General features: G+C 47.0%; 1 protein-coding gene across 1 annotated transcript in view; it reads left to right on the top strand.

The window, feature by feature from the left end:
• The first annotated feature begins 3,213 nt into the window (after nucleotides 1–3,213).
• The window catches only part of Eif4e3 (eukaryotic translation initiation factor 4E family member 3), a 40,776-nt gene continuing 24,672 nt past the window's right edge, over nucleotides 3,214–19,317 (top strand). Inside the window, exons 1-2 of the mRNA XM_051203465.1 lie at nucleotides 3,214–3,384; nucleotides 19,034–19,106. Coding sequence (XP_051059422.1) covers nucleotides 3,260–3,384; nucleotides 19,034–19,106 — 198 coding nt within the window. The 5' untranslated portion in view covers nucleotides 3,214–3,259. The remainder of the gene's footprint in view (nucleotides 3,385–19,033; nucleotides 19,107–19,317) is intronic.

The following is a 19,317-nucleotide window of genomic DNA, read 5'->3' as shown; positions in this document are numbered from 1 at the left end:
TCACTGGCTTCGACTCTCTTGTTCTTCTAGGAACCATAGAGAGCCTCTCTCTCATCTGTAGTCCTCCTGGGGCATCCCTGGTACACTAATGGAAAGCCAGTGGAAATGGAGTCTGGCTGTGACACTGAGTAGCTGTGTGACCTTGGGCAAGTTACCCAGCTTCTCTGGGCCTCCGTTTCCTCATTTGGAAAATGAAGGGGTTAGAATGCTGATCCCTGCTGAAGGTTCTTCCTAGCTCTCAAATCCTTTGATGCCTAGGGAGCATGTCAGGGGAACAGACCACACTGTTACCAGGCAACCAGCAGGCACCCTGCCCAAGTTGCCTTGGTGACTGGATACCGGAGGGGAGGGAGTCACTGCTGTAGCTAATTGCTTAATTATTTATGAGTGCCTCAAGTCCTTTCTGTTGTTTTTGTTGCTAGGGGCTGTGGGGTCACCTTCTCCTCTCGCCTGCCACCCCAAGGCATCTGCATTGTGTGTTATGCAATGAGAGAGCACCTTGGCCTGGACCTCAAGCAACCCACGTCCTAGTTCTGCCTCTGTAATGTCCTGTCCTAGAGCAGTGGCCTCAGGTAAGTCAGCTCACCTCTCCAGGCCTTGAGTTTCCTCTTTCCTATAGCCATGTGTTTGTTTAGGGGAACACTAAGTGCCCCATCTACCCAGAGGTTCTGGCTCCTGCCATCTACTTGTGACGTGAGGAATACAAGTGAAATGTGCCTGATGTGTTGTCAGTGAAGTGTAATTTTGAAGCATAATGAGAATCAACATGTGTTCGGTGGGAAGAGGACAGAGGAGTTCGCAGTTGCCTCTCCTTGCTTTAGTCATGTTGCCTGAATTCTTTATTAACCTGAGGGCATTTATATTTTACTCATTATATATCACCAACTTCCCAAATAGATTTCAGGCCTTCACAGTATAAGATTCAGTTAGGCCATTAAAATATAAGTAGAAATAAACATAAAAAATATAGGAGCTCCTTCATCGATTAATATCCATGTTATGATCTTGAGGCTAATAGAAGCTAAAGCAAAAGAGTGATATATAATGCAGAAAAACTTTCAGACTTCTTCTGATCCTAAATCCTAGAAGGAATTTGCTGTGTGACTTTTTATTTATAGGAACTGCAGATAGAAATTTAAAACTAGACCTTCCTTGCTGAGTGATTGTCACAGGGTGTGAGGAAGATTCAAACTGCCACAGTTTGGCTAGTTGTTGTCATTAGAAAGCAGCCATCCTTTCTACCGATGCCTTAGAATTTCTTACAGATAAATGTCACTTAGTAAATCTGAGTCCTCAGAGCCAGGAGATATTAATAACTCACATACATGGATATGTGCTTATCTTGTACAACTTGGCAACATGTACTAGACTTTTAAATTGAGGAAGCTGTTCTTGTCCACCAAACTCCTTCGGAAGTTAGCCTATACAGATGAGGAAGCAGTTACAAAGATGCCCACGATGGATTTACTTATAAAGGAAACTAGAAAGTACATACTGTTGGTGGCTGCGTCTTTACAGTGAGTCCTCTTGACACCCTTGTGGTGAAGTAGAGCTGTGTGTTTTGACATGGAAAAATGTTCAGAGACATAATGAATGTTCAATAAGATAAGAAAGTGCAGCGTCGATGTTCAATACATCTGTTTCTTCTATAAAAAGATTGGGAGATACAGTTTATAAATTGAGATGTATGTTTGTATGCACAGATGTGTAATTTTTCAGAAGCTGTTAGTAGCAGTTTCCTCTGGGAAGCAGACTGATCATCTTGGGAGGGAGAGAGACCTCTCCTTGATGACTTATTTTTACTCTCTGAACCTTCATTTTTCATTCAGATGGGCAGGAGAGTCTGGCGGTGGAAACCCTAGAGTTTCAACACACCTGTCCAAACCCCAGCTTTGCCATGTACTAGTCATGTGCCCTAGGGTTAACCTGCCTACTCTGCCCTGTATCTGCAAGATGGGTGGATAGTATCTTCCGCATCACATTATTTAAGGGGTGCACGAGCTAATAAGGTGGAGCTCTCAGAACAAAGCCATTTATGTGTTTTTGAAAGGGTTAAAGAAAGATTAAACAACAAATGCATCTGACCAGATGGATGGATCCTAATACCTCAGTGCTGGAACATTCCACCAAACAGTCACATTTCCAGAATCTTGTTCTGTTGGATCATAAAGTAGACATTGTTTTATTGTCATTTTATCTTACCTTGGCTGGTTCATAGGGAAGACAGCAGTCCTGAGGGACAACCCACTATGAGCCTATAAAGCCCCCATCCCATCGTGTTCACCAGGTCTTCTCCCTCAAGGAGAAAGCAAAATGAGTGCTGTCAGGTAGAAAATGACCTAGGTGACCAGCTCCATGTCCCCAGTTGTTGGAGGCCAGAAAGGTACTACCTCGAAATGTGGGTTAAAGAGGGTTGTTTCCAGGGCTCCCAGCATGCCTCCAGACCTTTGCCTTTCTCATGAAGAGAGTAACAGAGGCCTAGGAGGAGCCTTGCTAGAGGGTTCCTCTTATTGTGAACTCAGAAGTCTCACAGCTACAGTGACTTCCTGGATTTTCACACATGTAGGCTGTGTGTACAGAACTGCAGCTTCCTCCCCTCTTCCTCTGCCATACCTGGAGGTCGACCTGCAGAACTTTGGCTGACTCTGAGGACTCTCTTGGAAGCTGGGCATTCTGTGGGCACATCTAGAGAGAAAAGGAAGATAGCCCTGGTCCCTTAAATACACTGAGTTAGGCAACTTTATTCTCACCACTAGGCATGCAAAGCTTCCATACTCCCTGGCCTCAGTGTTGCCAGATTCTATCCTTGTCTAATACCTTGTTTCTGCACTCTCAGACATTGGAGCCTCTTTATCTGCTCGGCCATTGGTCCTCTCTCCATCTCTCTGTCACATCCAACTGTGCTTCCATCTGCCCTTCCATCCCTCTGTCCCTCCTCCAGCCATCTGCCTGCCTTCCCATCCATCCAGCCTTCAGATTGCTGGTATGTCAATCTATCTCTCCTTCCTCCCTGGCACTGTTGGACTTTGAGATTCCAACCACACTGATCCATTGGCCGGACCTTCTATTTGTCCTTGGCCCCAGCTGTGGGGCCAGCTGGGTGACTCTGGTCCCCTGCTCCAGGCGCGGGCCGGCAGGCCTTTGTTGGGCTGGGGCAGGGCCGAGGCCGGTCGGGGCGGGGCGCGGGCGGGGCGGGGCTGGCGCCGTGAGACTACTAGGCGCCCGGGTCCGCGCGTCCGCGGCCTGGCCGGCGAAGAACATGGCGCTGCCCCCGGCCGCCGCGCCCCCCGGGGCTGGTGAGCCTCTCGGCCTGCCGCTGTCGGCGCTGCAGCCAGAGCCGGTCGGCGTCCCGCTGCACTCGCCCTGGACCTTCTGGCTGGACAGGTGAGGGCTGCGCCCCGCCGCTTTGTCTCGGCCGCGTCCTCGCCCCACGCGCGCTGCGGCCGGGGGTCTCGCGCGGGCGCAGCCAGAGTTCCGCGCGTCCCCGGACAGCGGCCAGCCAGCCTGGCCGGGAGTCGCGGTGGGCTGGAAGAGGCTGCCCTGCGTGTCCCTGGGGCACTGGGCTGGCTGCGACCTTCGCGGCGACAGCAGTCGGAAAAGTCGGCCAGCGGCAGGGAAGCGTGTGGGTCCCAGTTGGGACTTCGCTGCGGGCACCTGCGCCTCTGGCCCAGGCAGCGGGTCTGGTGAGCTGGGGCTTCTGTGATCCAGGACAGCAGCTTTCCGGGGACAGCTCTGGTGCCCTTTCCTCTGAGAGGCCTCAGCGGCATCCCTTGTCTAAAACAGAAACTTCTCACACCATGCTGGGTCTCCATCCTGCCTTGTTTTTCTTCACAATGCTCAACGCCACTGAGTTCTTCCCGTGTGAACTTATTTTTCAGTTTGTCCCCAGGCCCTTCATTGCTGGCCCTGAACGAGATTCACAGAGCAGGGGCAGGCTTTGGATGTATGTCAGAGTCCCTCGCCTAGAACTGTGCCTGCGTAGAACACCTAGTTTTGATGCATGTATAGATGCATGGATATCCTGTCATCTTAACACCTGTCACCTGTGTGGGTAATGATAGCCCAAGTTGTTTCCAGAAGTGTGTGGGAAGTTTTGATGAAAACTGTGTCTACCATGGTTAGGAGGAAATGTATGCGATAGTTTCCGGAGAGACTTAGTCTTACAGTCTACACTGATTTTTTTTTTTTGCCTAGCTAGTACCAAGTGGCTGCAAGTTTTGTTTTAAAGGGATACTTCTGTTTTAAGTGAAGACAGTTCTTTCCCTAAGAATGGGCACACCAGGAGCCAGTTTTTTCCCCCCTGGGACACAGAGAAGTTGGGGGGGGTAGGGGGATGGTGTGAGTCTCACTTGCAAAACATTTTCACTTTCATTCTGAGATTCCAGCATTTGACTGTCATAACAGGAGTGGCTTTGGGGTTTAGCAGTCATTAACAAAGAGAAGTTGTATGCCCCCCCCCAAAGGTGTCCTCTTACTGTGTAGTTATCTGGCATTTGCTTTATTACACCCTGTCCGTGGTCCAAACCGCACACCTGCTGACAGTAGAAACAGGATGGGGAGAACTCCACTTTCAGCAGATTTAGTCTATAGAATGGCACATTTTAGGACTATTCTAAGGTATCAATGTCTTTTAACACAGGAATATGTAGGCTGGTGGTATAGCTCAGTGGTAGATGCATCATGACGCAGGCCCTGGGTTCAGTTCCTAGCCCTAGGGCGGAGAGACGAGCCCTAAGAATAGGTAGCGCTAATAAAATTATGTCTTCCTTATATTGATTTGCACTTTGTCCCCCCCTAAAAAGTAAATACATGGACGGTGTTATTTCTATAGTGTCTAAGCCTTTAATAGAGATGCTGTGTTCATTTAGAAATTATAACTAGTTTCAGCATTGTGCCTGATCCATCATCTCATAATTTTTATTGAACTTGATTTTACTTCTCTGAGAATCTGCGTGTTTATAGAGGCCCTGCTCACCCCAAGGCACACTCAGGTTGTGAACATCTCAGGTTCTAAAGGTTAACAGAATTTTCCCCAGAAAAGCAACTGCAGAGAGCGTTGAGGTTCTCATGAGAGCCCTGCAGGAAGCCTAGCCATCCCTCAGTCTGGAGATCCACAGCATCCAAAGGCCCCCTGCCACTTGGAGCTTCCTTTTGGTACCTACCTCTTAGGAAGTCCCATGATCACCTTGCCCAGGCTTATCTAGCCACACTCCATTGTTAAGTAAGCATAACGGTGGCATTTGTCACACAGGGCTATTGTGAGCTGTGGATGTAAAGTACCTACAGATGCCTGGCATGGAGTAACAGCTTAAGAAGTATCATTTGGTGGGGCAGAGCAGCTAATTAGGTTGGTAAATTGCTGTGTACACAGGAGGACCACATTCCGCTGCCTCTCCCCAGCACCCAAGTCAAAAGCCAGGCATAGTGTACAGTACTCATAACTACCCCTCAGTAGTTAGAGCCTCAGCACTGGGGAGGCAGAGACCGGTCATTGGCCAGCCAGTCTATCCTTACTTGGTATATGCTCAGCCTAGTGAGAGGCCCTGTCTGGAAAAGACCAAGGCAGAAGACAGCATCACTGAAGAAAGACCCCCGAGGTTGACCCCTGGCCTCCATGTGCACATACATGCATCACAGAGTAGCTGATACAAATTCAGTAATGGGAAGTCAGCATCCTACGTTCATTTCCCCACTAGGCGAATTGAAGGACCTTTCAGAAGTTATTTGCACTTTAAGTAGTCAACTGTAAAAATCCTTACTTGGTTGGAAATCAGTCGGCTGTATGACTAAAAAGTAAGTATGTAGGTCAGGACACCAGGTGAACAGACGTCTTCCCCTTCGCTGGGTATTCAGGCCCTCTCCTCTGTCCCTTCGTTCTTGCCTGCATTCCCACTGGTGTCTATGCGTGTTTCCTGGTCATTGTGTGGTGACCTCCTTCCTTCTGTTTCTCACAAGATCCAGCTCTTGGGCCTGTCCTGCACAGGGCAGGCAGGGCTGCCACCCAGGCACAAGGCAGGCTTGCAGCTCCCACTGAAGCAGATGACAACACCAGAGGCAGATCCTGCAACTGTCTCCACTTCCCATGCACCATGCCACTTTTCCAGCTGTCCCCTAATGTCTTCTGAGCCTAGACATGAGCAGTTAATAGTTAATGCCATCTCTATCCTTCCAGTTTCTCAGTTCCCAAATCCTGGAGGTATCTGTAACCTTCTTTGCCCAGCATAGAAACTAAAGCATCTCCCACTGAGAACTTCTCACTGTGCTGCTGTCCTGCCTCTGCCCAACAACTCATAGGCCTCCTTGCTGTTTCTCCAATGTCCCAAGCATCCTTTGCCCATGCTGCCGCTGTCACTGTCTGACTACTTTCCCAAGTCTGCTCTTTGTATCCTTCCAATTTCTGTTCCTTCTTGTGTTACCTTCCAGGTGAGACCTTCCCTGGCCATTGATGTGGAAGGACACACGAGCCTCCGCATGTGCACCCCAAGTCCCTGATGTGTTACATTTGTCTTTAGAATCTTCACCTTTGGCTGGTCTCAGTACAGAATGCAAGTCTATGAGGGCAGAGCTCTGATCCTGTTGCTCACTTCTCAGCTTCTAGGCCTGGCATAGTGGTGGCTTTGAATTCCTCCCATAGCAACTGTGCTTTCTTTCTTGTGGTGGCTCGTTGCACTCTTTCACATGCCTGTCTGTAACCTGTAGCTCTGTTCTCACATCTAGACACGTACAGCCAAGAGCCAGGAGGTCTGAAGTGTGGATGCTTTCCTGATTACTCCAAATGGAGATATGTCTCTCCAGCATCGTCTCCTCTGCTCAGCCATGTTGCTTCACATCCCCATCCTGCTGTCAGTATTTCAAAGTTGTCATGTCTGTCTGATCCTAGAATCTTCTCTTCTAGGTATGCTGCCCATCCATATATACACTTCTGTAGTCTTAGTGACTGTTAGCAAACTTACTAAAGTCTAAGACATCCCCTCCTCCCTCCCCATGTGCCCCCCTCACTCTTTCTGCAGGCCCTGGTCATCTGCAGCTCCAGGAGCACAGTAGCTTGTGAGGTACCTGCTGATTCCCAATCTGCTCTCTCTCCAATGCCCTGTCTGAGAGGGAACCCTTCTGAGCATATACCTGATCTGGTCCTTCTGGCCTCTTTCTTACCATGCAGCAGAGTTCACTTACATCTCTCATTACCACAGAGCTGCATGTGGTCCAGATGATGCCAGGTTCTAGGTTTCTACCCCATACTTCCCACAAAGAGGCTCTCAGTTGTGAGGTATGTCAGGTGGTATTTTAGATACCAGCCATAGTAGCTTCTGTTTGTAGCTTCTGTTACCCTTTGGTTCCCCACAGAATTTCTTTCTAGGCAAGCATTCTATTATGGATAGTTGATCTTTTGTCTCTTACTCTTTTTTTTTTTTTTTTTTTTTTTTTTGAGACATAGTTTCTCAGTAGCTTTGGAGCCTGTCCTGGATCTAGCTCTATAGAACAGGCTGGCCTCGAACTCACAGAGATCCACCTGCCTCTGCCTCCCAACTGCTGGGATTAAAATTGTGTGCTACTGTCTCTTACTCTTGATGGTAAGATGCTAATGTCTACAGGTCTGTGACCCAAGGGAGTGCCTGGCACATAGCCGGTGCTTTGTATTTGTGGACTTAGTTCGTTGTTGTTATTATTATTATTGTTGTTATATGTATGAGTGTTTTACTTAATTCTTGTATGTCTGTAGAGCGCATGAATGTCTAGTGCCCACAGGGACCAGAGAGTTTATCAAATCCCCTAGTACTGGAATTAAAGACTGCTATGCACTGCAATGTGAGTGCTGGGACTGGAACCCAGGTGCTGTGGAGTAGCACCCCGCCCATCTTCACTGCACCAAGTTTGTGTGTCTGAGGGGTAGTTCTCTCTCCCCCTCTCTCCCCTTCTCCCCCTTCCTCTGTCTCCCTCCCTCCCCTCCTTCCTTCCCTTCCTCCCTCCCACTCTCCCTCTCCTTCTCCCTCTTCCTCTTCCTCTCTTCCTCTTCCTCTCTCCCTCTCTCTCTTTCCCTCTGTCACTCACTCACTCACTTATCAGAATGTTAGTTTCTACCCTGCCCAGGACCACTCAATTAGACCTCTGAGTATAGAAAATGATGAACTTGTCACAAATGCCCTCTTGTTTCTGAACTGGAATGTTACTTCTGCATGCATGGATTTTATGAACTGAACATATTGAAGTGAGTCACTGATAGATAAGAGTGAAGCCATGGCCACAGGGTGGCCTTCCCTCCTACTGGACCATCTCACATGCCTGCCACATGCTTAAGGGGTATGAAATTCTAAGGGACCTACTTCTCATAGTGTGCTCCATAACCACAAAGTTGTCACCTGGAGGTGGGCCAGGCTTGTAAAAGGAGAGGGCCCCACATAATCTCTCTTCATTGAGTGGCTTGCATGGATGAGGTCAGCAGAGGACACAGGAAGAGAGAACCAGACATTGACACTTCTGTTCTTGCCCTTATGTCTCCATAGACACTCTGAGTGGCTGCGGGTTTTATTTTTGTGGACGGTTTTGGTATTGATCTGTCTGGCAGTTAATGCCCTTCCCCAGGGGATGCATGGCCTCTCCACATGTGGACAAGTGGATTCTTCTTGCAGAATGGCCTAGGACCTTCAGTATCAGCATCCTCACTTTGAAAAGTTACTCACCCTTGGTGGTAGTGACTTAAAAAAAAAAAAAAAAAAGCTATCTTCCAGCTTTTCATAGTATAAAGGCTATTGACTTATGCTTAAACTCAAGGCAGCAGGCAAGAATAGCGACGGCATTGTTGAGTGATGTCTCAGGAGTCAGTCTTAGCCTTATCGGGGTCTGTGAACTTGTGTAGTCCCTCTGCATCTGACATCTGGTCTCAGAGGATTAATTGTAAGTCAAGAGGAAAAGAGCCCCATGGCTACTGTACAACAGGAGTGACACCATTTGGAGGCAGGAAGAAATCAAAGCCCGAGAAACATGCAGAGTGCTTGGGTTATGCAGACAAGTTCAGCAGATGCATTGCTGTCAACAACAACCCAGCCCCTTTTTTATATGTGACTCTCAGATAGGAAACTGGTGTAGCCGCAAGCCACAGATCTATCTAAAAGTGATTAAAATGAATTCATCTTTAATGGAGTGAATGATGTATGAGGGGCATACTTAATCATGGTCCTGGGCTTGTGTGTGTTTTCCCTCTGACAGCTGAGCCTGATGTTGATGTAAATTGCTCAGGAAGGGTGGATTTTAGCAGACACATCCCTGCCTTTGAAGCCTTTCCCCTTCAGATTTGTTCTCTTGGCTAAAATGAAATCATCTCCTCTAGGATGTGGAATATTGTCATCATTTATGTTTTCACAAAGTGTATGTGCACTGGGCATGTAATTGGAGACATCATACTATGCAAAGCTATAAATTGTCTTTCCCCATCTCAGCCTGTTAATATGACATAATAGTACTCCTGTGTGTTAAACAGTGGCCCAACTGCTGTATACACTCCAGTACAAAGTTCTCATGATATTGCAGTGGATGTCCCAGTAACATCTAACAGGTGAAAATGATGAGGTCAAGAGAAGTACCCTGCCTGAGGTCATATAGCTGCGCAGGGGAGAAGCAAGATTGGAATAGAGCACATGGTGATTGTGAGCCCCTGACCATTGCATCCCTGGGCTTAGGACTTCCTTCTTTCATGTCTTGGTAATCTCTTACTTTCAACCATTTAACTTCAAAGATGGGGAAACAGCCACCTGCTTTCATGGAAGATGATTAAGCCAAGGACCCCCTGAGATAGCTGGGGGAGAACTCACTGAGTAAAATAATTACTGCGTAGGCATGAGGCCCTGAGTGTGAGTCTCCAGGGCTCACTCCATGCTAAGCAGCAAGAGCATGCCTCTGTGATCTTATCACTCCCACAGGGAGATAGGAGGCAGAGACGAGAGAATCCCTAGGAACTTTCAGGCCAGCTAGCCTCAAAGAGGAAGGCAAAGAGCCAACAAAGACAAACACACAACCATCTCACATTTGGCTCCATACTCACATATCACACACACACACACACACACACACACACACACACTCAGAGAGAGGAAAGGGAGGGAGAGAGAGAAGGAGGGAGGGGGACAGAGAGAGAGAGAGAGAGATGCAGAGAATAGAGAGCCCTGTCCAAACCCCACATCTAAGCCCCTGGACAGGGCTTCATATCCTTCATAAACAGTGATCCTGGTGGGGGCCTTTGGGTGGGGATGAGGACTCCATAATAACAGTGGTTTTTACATTTTGCTAATGATGTGCTACTCACTGAACTTTACCATATAAGGTGTTTGAATTTTTTATGATGATTTATTCAGATGATACAGGGCCAGCTTGACTAGAAGGAGTACTGGAAACCCCAGGGACTTAGCATGTCTGGGACCTAGACTGTGCCTGCCTTAACAAGCTCCCAGGTGGTGGTGCTTGTGGCCTGATCACATCTCAGGTCGCCAAGGTGCAGGTAGAGTGTGGGAAACCTTGACAGCACTTTTGCTTTGTGAGAAGCTTCACCAAGTACAGCTGGCTGGTGAGTGGTGCCTTGGCCATGGTAAGATTGTCTGGGCAGGAACTGACTCCAGGCTCCACCTTTGGTGGCCATATCTTTAGAGGTGCCCTTTCACGGGGTAGGGGGTGGGGTTCATCTGGAATGTCCAAGCTGAGGATTGCAAGGTGTGGCAGTTGGGTAGATTCCTTCTCAGGTCACCACTGACTCAAGACATCAGCTCTGCCACTGCCAGCTATGTGTCATTTAGTGAGTTCCTGTACCAGCCCAGCCTTAGTGATCTTATCTGCACCATGTGCATGTGCAGAGGAGAAGACGTGTGATCTGGCACATGACTGGCACATGACATCTCAAAAAGAAGTGAGGAGGGCAACACAATTTCAGACATTTGAGACATCAGTGAAGAGAGCATATTCTCGTGAAAGGGCCCCAGGGATTTATTTTAATGAGCAAATGTGGTTTGTAAATAGCATGCTAAAGTTGTATATGCAAGTGGTGCTTTGGCGATTGGGAACCATTTAAGTAGAACAGTTGGTCCAGTATTACTGGGTTCCCTGTATGCTCCTGACTCTCCAAATCAAAAGCAGTTTTCACCAGTTTTATAGAAGAGAATCTTAAGATCTCTTCTGTGTTATCCTGCTAAGCCAGAGACACCGGAGTAATATAAAAAGGGAGCTTGGAATTCAGTCTTAAGTAGCATAAACAGCTCACTGACATCTTCACATTAATCACTGACTTGGCAGGCCCTTGGTCCTTAACCAATGGTTTCTTAATTAACTAACTTCACAAGGAGACTGCCTCCACCATGGCTGCAGTCTAAGGCTGGGAGAGTCTGGTGGGTGTCCTCTATGCAGGTGAACACAGAGGCTCTAAGCTATTTGTGTGGCCTTCTCCCTTTGTTTGGTTGGAGTCTCTGTACTGGTGGCTTTGTCGTCATCTGTGTCCTGTTCTGTCCATATCTCTGCAGACGGTAACATCGGTTAACTATTGCTGATTAGATCCACTTTAGATGTACTGTGTAAGAGACTTCTACCTAGCTCTAGCTCATGTGTCCAGGCAGCAACGAAGGAGGTACAGGCTATTTCTAGAGGGGAAAAGCAGGGAGTGAGGCTGGTGGCAGAATTGGGCTTGACCTGGGAGCTGTTGATTGCAGGGGGCAATTAATCTCTGTAACTTTCCTGCTCCAGTCCCTCACTGGCCTTTGTTGGGTGTGTTGTCTTCCTCCTGTATCCATCCCTTAGAAATAATCTAAAATGTTCTTCTTCCAAAGCTATGCTACTTGTATTGCCAGGCATCAGTATCTTGCTTGCCTCAGTGTAGCAAAGGACAGAGAAGGGCAGGAGCAGTGGTGGACCCTAGGAGAGCAGGTAATGGAGAAGGAGGGAGGGACTGATGCCTTGGTCTCTATTGAGAGGTAGTATAGCCCTAGGAGAAAGCCAGGAAGACCATGGCATTAGAGGTAGCAGATGAGGAATCCAGATCTGTTACTTCAAAGCAAGCATGCAGAATCTCTGTTTCCTGAGTTGTAAGTATGGACTATGGTACCAGTTTGGCAGAATTGCTTTATGAATCAAAGCTAATACATGCTCAATAAAAGGAGGCTGTGATTATGTTACAACTGTTAAGTAGGAGCCAGACTTGGATAGAACAATCCAAAATCCAGACTCTGACCCCTAGAGTCTCCATTATCTCTCCATTCCTGTGTTCTCATATCTAGCACTGTGTTGCAATGAGGGTCCTGTAGATTCCAGAGAACTGGAATATGGGCCTGATCTCTGTTTGTATGATGGCCCACATGTGTGGTCTTCTGCCACCATTGGCATGTGCATTCCCTTGTCAGCTTTCTCCCCATCTCTTCTCTCCTGAGAAAATAAAAACCAGTACAAACTTTGTTCCTTTGCCTCCAGGAGCCTGTAGGTGAGGCTGGGGGTATTTAGAAAGCAAGAGCTGCCATCTGTAGAACATACACTCCACAGGACAAGCGTTGTGCCTGGAATGATCATCACTGTGTCCCCTGCTCCAAAAGAGATAGTAATGATTCTTTGTAGTGTGATTCAATGTTAAATTCTCCGAGACTCTTCATGTCTATACCAGGGCTCTCTGCACTATGGATTTTGATCCAGTAGCTTCTGTGTTGTGGGTATCATGTCTTGTGCATTATGTAGAGCAACACAAAATGCCTCCCAGTATTGCCTTTGGTCATTTGGGTCACTACCACTCCAGATGTGCACCCTGGTTTGCAGGCAGAGGGCTCTGGTTAGTATTAGTATTATAGGATTCTGTATAGAGGACGAGATCTCTGATATTAGTAAGGTAAAAATAAATAAGCACATATGTTGCATATATGGTTTCAGTAAGAATGTCTCTCATTTGAAAGCTATTACACATCTTTGCCCTTCAGTTGGTTATGTGGCAGCAGCCTTACCCAGTCTGCATTGCCTTTTCATGAAACAGCCACAGACCTGTAGTCCCAGCTACTCATTAGGCCGAGGCAGAAGCATCTTAAGTTCAAGGCCAGCATGAACAACATAATGAGACCCTGTCTCAAAATACATCTCTACAAAAAAAAAAAAAACAAAAAAAAAAAAACAAAAAAACCCCAATGCTAAGAATGTAGCTCAGTTGCCTAGTATGTGTGAGGCTGTGGGTCAGTCGTCAGTAATGAAGAGAAAAGCAGTCACAGTAGATGAGAGCAGACAAAACACCTTGAATCAGCAAATCCAGTGTACATCGGCCTGCTTACGAAGCAGGTCACTTGAAAACCTTGACTGCTTTGCCCATCTAAAATGGGCTCTGTGGCTGTGGTCCAGTCTTGCTGGTTAAGGAAACCTGAGGTTCTGGGATGAGGTTGAGACATAATGGTGTGTTTCAGTGACTATTGGGATCAAGTTTGGTGACTTGAACACCAAACCTGCACTGACCAACCAAGCTAACATTGTCCTGACAACACTGTTGTTCATTGGCAAGACTGATATTTATAAAACCACCCAGGAGCTAAGTGAGACCTCTGAGCTCAGAGTCACAGCTTCCTTCATGAAGTAACTGGGAATCTGACTCTCTAAAGTTGCTGAGAACAATACCATGATCAAATGTAGCCTGGGGGAGAAAGGGTTTATTTTTGCTTAGAGTTCCCGAAAGCTAGAGTCCATCATGGCAGGGCAAGGCATGGCATGGTGACAGGAGTAAGAAGCTGGGTGATCACATGCCATCGGTACGCAGTGAACAGAGAAAACAGGAAGAGGGGCAAGGCAATAAGTTTTGAAAGCCCATCCCCAGGGCCACACTTTATCTAGCAAGGCTCTACCTCCTTAAGCTTCCCTGACCTACCCCCAGACAGTGCCACTGCTTAGGGACATTTCTTCAGATGGGAATGTTTTCATGCTAACTACCACACTGAGTTCCTGTGGAGCCTGATATTTCCTTCCTAGACCTGATGCATTGGTAGCTAACTGTTAGCCTGTCAAAGGACAGCTATGGCTGACCGTGTTTCGAGGACCTTCCCTGCCTTGTTTCATTGGAAAGGCTATTTTAAACCATGCCTTCCAATCCCCACAGACACACTTTTGAATTAAAAATAAGATTGAGCAAAAGCGATGGCCTTGTTGAGAACACACCAAGATTCCTTAGGACATGAGCACGAGTGGGCTGAGAGGGTAGCCCAGTGGCTAAAGTTCTTGCTGTGCACGATGAGGGTTTGAACTTGGATTCTCAACACCTGTCATGGTATGCTTGTAACGCCCAGCCACCACCCCACCCGGCACTGAGGACTGAAACAGGAAAACTCTGAAGATTTTCTGGCCAACTAATGTAGCCCTAACAGCAATCTCCAGGTTCAGTGAAAGACTATTTCAGAAGAATAAACAAAGTGTACAATTATAGAGGAAGACATCCTACATCAACCTTTGACCTCCACACGTGCACATATGGTTGAGAGTAGTGTATACACACGCACACACACACACACACACACACACACACACACACACACACCACTTACAATCAGAAAATAGGTAGCTTTTGTTTTCTTTTAGAAATACAAGTGTGGGTGGGAGAGGAGAGTTAGTCCTTGCTATGCAAGCATGAGGACTTGGGTGCTGGTCCCCAGCTCTCATGTAAGGAGCCCAGTGTGCTGACAACACCTGCCTTCCCATTGCAGCACTGGACACAGGAGGATTCCAGATGCTTGTTGATCAGCCAGCCTGGTCCTTGGTGAGCTCCAGGTATAGTGAGAGACCATGTCTTCAAAACTACATTAGAGAGTGATTAATGGAGATACCCTGGCACACTCATCCACACACAAGGGCATCCATGGAAAAGGAAGTGTGGAACTGGGGGAGCTCAGTTGTAGAATGCATGCTTAGCATGTATGAGACCCAGGTTTTGTCATTGCTGTGACTTGACCGGGCAGCTCCACAGTGTGGGATGATGAGCAGCCATTGGAAGCTCATCATCTGCTTTCATTAAATGTGTGTGTCCTTGGGACAGTTGCAATCCCTGTCTGAGCCCAGCAGGGCTCACTGGAAAGTGGTCACAAGCGCCACTGTCAGCTGCAGGCCTGGCAGGACTGTGTCACTCAGCATACAGGCCCCTGTGTCACTCAGCATACAGGCCCCTGTGTCACTCAGCATACAGGGCCGCAGGACTGTATCACTCAACATGCAGGGTCCACAGGACTGTGTCACTCAGCATACAGGGTCCACAGGACTGTGTCATTCAGCATACAGGGCCCTGTGTCACTCAGCATACAGGGTCCGCAGGACTGTGTCACTCAGCATACAGGCCCACAGGACTGTGTCACTCAGCATACAGGGCCGCAGGACTGTGTCACTCAGCATACAGGGCCACAGGACTGTGTCACTCAGCATACAGGGCCACAGGACTGTGTCACTCAGCATACAGGCCCACAGGACTGTGTCACTCAGCATACAGGGTCCACAGGACTGTGTCACTCAGCATACAGGGTCCGCAGGACTGTGTCACTCAGCATACAGGGTCCACAGGACTGTGTCACTCAGCATACAGGCCCTCAGGACTGTGTCACTCAGCATACAGGCCCCTGTGTCACTCAGCATACAGGGTCCGCAGGACTGTGTCACTCAGCATACAGGGTCCACAGGACTGTGTCACTCAGCATACAGGCCCTCAGGACTGTGTCACTCAGCATACAGGCCCACAGGACTGTGTCACTCAGCATACAGGGTCCACAGGACTGTGTCACTCAGCATACAGGGTCCACAGGACTGTGTCACTCAGCATACAGGGTCCACAGGACTGTGTCACTCAGCATACAGGGTCCACAGGACTGTGCCACTCAGCATACAGGGTCCGCAGGACTGTGTCACTCAGCATACAGGGACCACAGGACTGTGTCACTCAGCATACAGGGTCCTCAGGACTGTGTCACTCAGCATACAGGCCCACAGGATTGTGTCACTCAGCATACAGGGTCCGCAGGACTGTGTCATTCAGCATACAGGCCCCTGTGTCACTCAGCTTACAGGGTCCACAGGACTGTGTCACTCAGCATACAGGATCCTCAGGACTGTGTCACTCAGCATACAGGGTCCGCAGGACTGTGTCACTCAGCATACAGGGTCCGCAGGACTGTGTCACTCAGCATACAGGGTCCTCAGGACTGTGTCACTCAGCATACAGGGTCCTCAGGACTGTGTCACTCAGCATACAGGCCCCTGTGTCACTCAGCATACAGGGTCCTCAGGACTGTGTCATTCAGCAGCAGTCACCTCACACTGGCTGCTGACTCTGCTGCCTTCCTGAACTCTGGAAACTCAGCGTCTCTGAACACTTGGACAGAGAAACAGAGACCTTCCTTAAGTGACTTGAACAATTGTCTCCTACAGTTATTGGGAGGATATCAAACTAGAAACAGGCCATGAAAGAGCCCCAGAGACCAAGTGTTCATCAGTGACTTTCCACTGATAAATGAATGGTAGCTACTGCCTGCATGTTGGATTTATATAATTCCAGATGATAATGTCCGGTGAATACTCGCATAATACTCACTCTAAGCTATTTTAAATTGAAAAGTGGTTTTGAAAATCAGTGAAAATTTTCAAATATATAATTTTATTCTGCAGATTAAAAACCTGCAGAATTCACCTGCCCTCTTCCTGCAGCAAGGGAAGGAGTCCTGTCTAAAGTGCTTGTAGGGTCTGGGGATACATTTGCTGGTGTTCTTGCTAGAGTAGTTCACCAAGCTATACAAAAAAAGAAAAGTTAGTTGGATTAAGTGCCAGTTAATTTTCATGTAAAAGCAATAGACTTTCAAATAATTCATCCCCAGCAAAAATAAATAAATAAATAAATAAATAAATAAATAAATAAATAAAAGAGGTTGAGTCTTCAGTTTTTTTTCCTAATGTTTTATAATTGTGGGCACAATAACCTGCTTTGTGTAGCATGTATCTTTGTCCAAGTAGAAGCCTTAGTGACCACAGCCCAGACTGTCCATACTGCCTGATGGGTTCTTTGAGGTCCAGGCAGCTGCTGTTGTCACCAGCATGTTGGTCCCTGTGTGTTCATGGTCACTATTCACTCAGAGCAGCTTAGGTGATACCTGATACAAAAAGGCAGCCATGTTTGTGGTTGTGGGTTTGCTTTTAAAAAATAAAGGTCATAAGATTTGCAAACAGTTAGGAAATAATTATACGCTCATGATTTTTTATTAGCGTTTACCTGCCTCGTTGGTAACAAGATATTGTTGCCCCTAAACTAGTCCTTAATTGCTTCCTTAGTTACTTCTCGACAAAGGGACTATGTCCAAAAATGCACTTTAGTATTTATATGTGTATATACATGATGTATATATGTGTATACCATTGCACAAGCCCACGTGTGCATGTGTGAAGGCCAGAGATTGATCTATATCTTCCTCTATTGCTCTGTACCTAGTATTTAGAGACAGGGTGGTCTCTCACTGAACCTGAGGTTGCCATTTCAGCAAGATGGCTGACTAGCAAGTCCTTGGGACTCACCTGTCCCCTCTTCTCCAGCACTGGGGTTACAGTGTCTGTCACTACCTGTGGCTTTCACATGGCTGCTGAAAGTCTGAACTCTGATCCTCATGTTTATATGGCAAGCACATCCCTCACTGAGTTATCACCCCAGCTCTAACGTTTTCATTGGTCCATGGTTCCAGAATGTGGGCAATGGAGCCCTGTCCCCATGGTCATCTCATCATCTCTGCTTCAGAGATGCCATGGGTCTTCTCTGCTTCTTTAGGATACAGCAGATAACAACTCTCTGGAAAGTGTTCCATGTTGATAACTCTTGGGACTGTGTCTCTTAGGTTAGTTAGGGTCAGTGGCTGGTAAAGAGTGTCCTTTTATAGATTCTAGGTCCCAGTGTGTCAGTTGTGAGCAGGGTGTTTCCTCTTTTAGCAAGCCCTTGATTCCTCACCCACAGCCAGACATGACTTTTGAGCATCATTTGTGTGGTAAAGTATCATCATAAATCTGATTCTAATAAGGATCCCAGTTCCTTTGAGCACAGACTGCTAAGACAGCAGGAAGAAAGAGAAACAGTTGTTGTAACAGAATGTCTGAATACCTATAGATCAACACACCCCAATCCCAGGAAATGTACTAGAAAGCCAAAGTGCATTTTTTTTTTCCTCCCAGAGAATAAGCCTGTAGTGTGTTGCCATCTAGTGGAACATATAGAAACTAGAGATTACTGTATTATGGCCATGCAGTTCACAAGAACTGCTCAACAAACTACTGAAAGGCTTTGTTGTTGTTTGTTTGTTTGTTTGTTTTGTTTTGGCAAGAAATTCAGGGGTGAAACCAAGACTGATTGTTAATAGTATTCTCTGAAATAAGTGAATCATACTGTTTTCCAGGGGTGTGTGGGCATTTACCACCAAGGGTTATGGGGTTCTAAACTGATCATCAAGAGGAGGATGCATTCTCATTGCCATTGGCACAGCAGACAGGTTTTTTGTGGGTTTTTTGTTTGTTTATTTGTTTGTCGTTTGTTTTTATCTGAAGTCCGGAATAATGAATGCCTTCATGTTCATAGGATATTTTCATACCTTTCACTATGTGCTTTTTAAGTATCCAATACCTTTCTTGTGTACTTTACTTTTTATTTTAATTTATTTTAGTTTAGTTGCCTCAAAATAAAGTTTCTATTAGGAAGCCAGGAGATGGTGGTGCACACCTTTAATCCCAGCACTCAAGAGGCAAAGACAAGAGAATCTCTGTGAGTTGGAGGCCAGCCTGTTCTACAAAGTGAGTCCCAGGACAGGCTTGAAAGCTATAGGGAAACCCTGTCTCAAAAAACAAAAACAAAAACTTATTAGGAGAAGCATGCACATGCCTTCACAAAAAAAGGTTCAAATTCTAGCCCAGCACCTACAAATGTCCTGTTTGGAGGCTTTAAACATGTGTGCTAGGAAAACCTACATTGTAGGTTGTATTGTGGAATATCTTCTAATCACTGACTGGATTTGTTTGGTTTTTGTTGTTTTGCTGGTATTAGATCACTCCCTGGTGCCACAGCAGCTGAGTGTGCCTCGAATCTGAAGAAACTCTACACTGTGCAAACAGTACAGGTGAGAGTGGGAAGGGACATACTGGGTCACTCAGGTATATTAGACACTGTGTCACCCAACGTGAAATTGTCTATGGCTTTGGCAGCCCTTGCTTAGATTTCCGCTATGGAGTAATTTTCATGGCAACTGTTTATCCATCCACACCAGAGGCAGGCTTTCTCTGGCCCTACCTGGAATTCCATCACCAAAATTGGACAGTGATGTACAGGGG

The sequence above is a fragment of the Phodopus roborovskii genome, unplaced genomic scaffold (genome assembly GCF_943737965.1).
Source record: "Phodopus roborovskii unplaced genomic scaffold, PHOROB, whole genome shotgun sequence".
NCBI lineage: Eukaryota > Metazoa > Chordata > Mammalia > Rodentia > Cricetidae > Phodopus > Phodopus roborovskii.
Note: the sequence above shows the minus strand (reverse complement) of the source record. Positions and strands in the feature narration are given on the sequence as shown.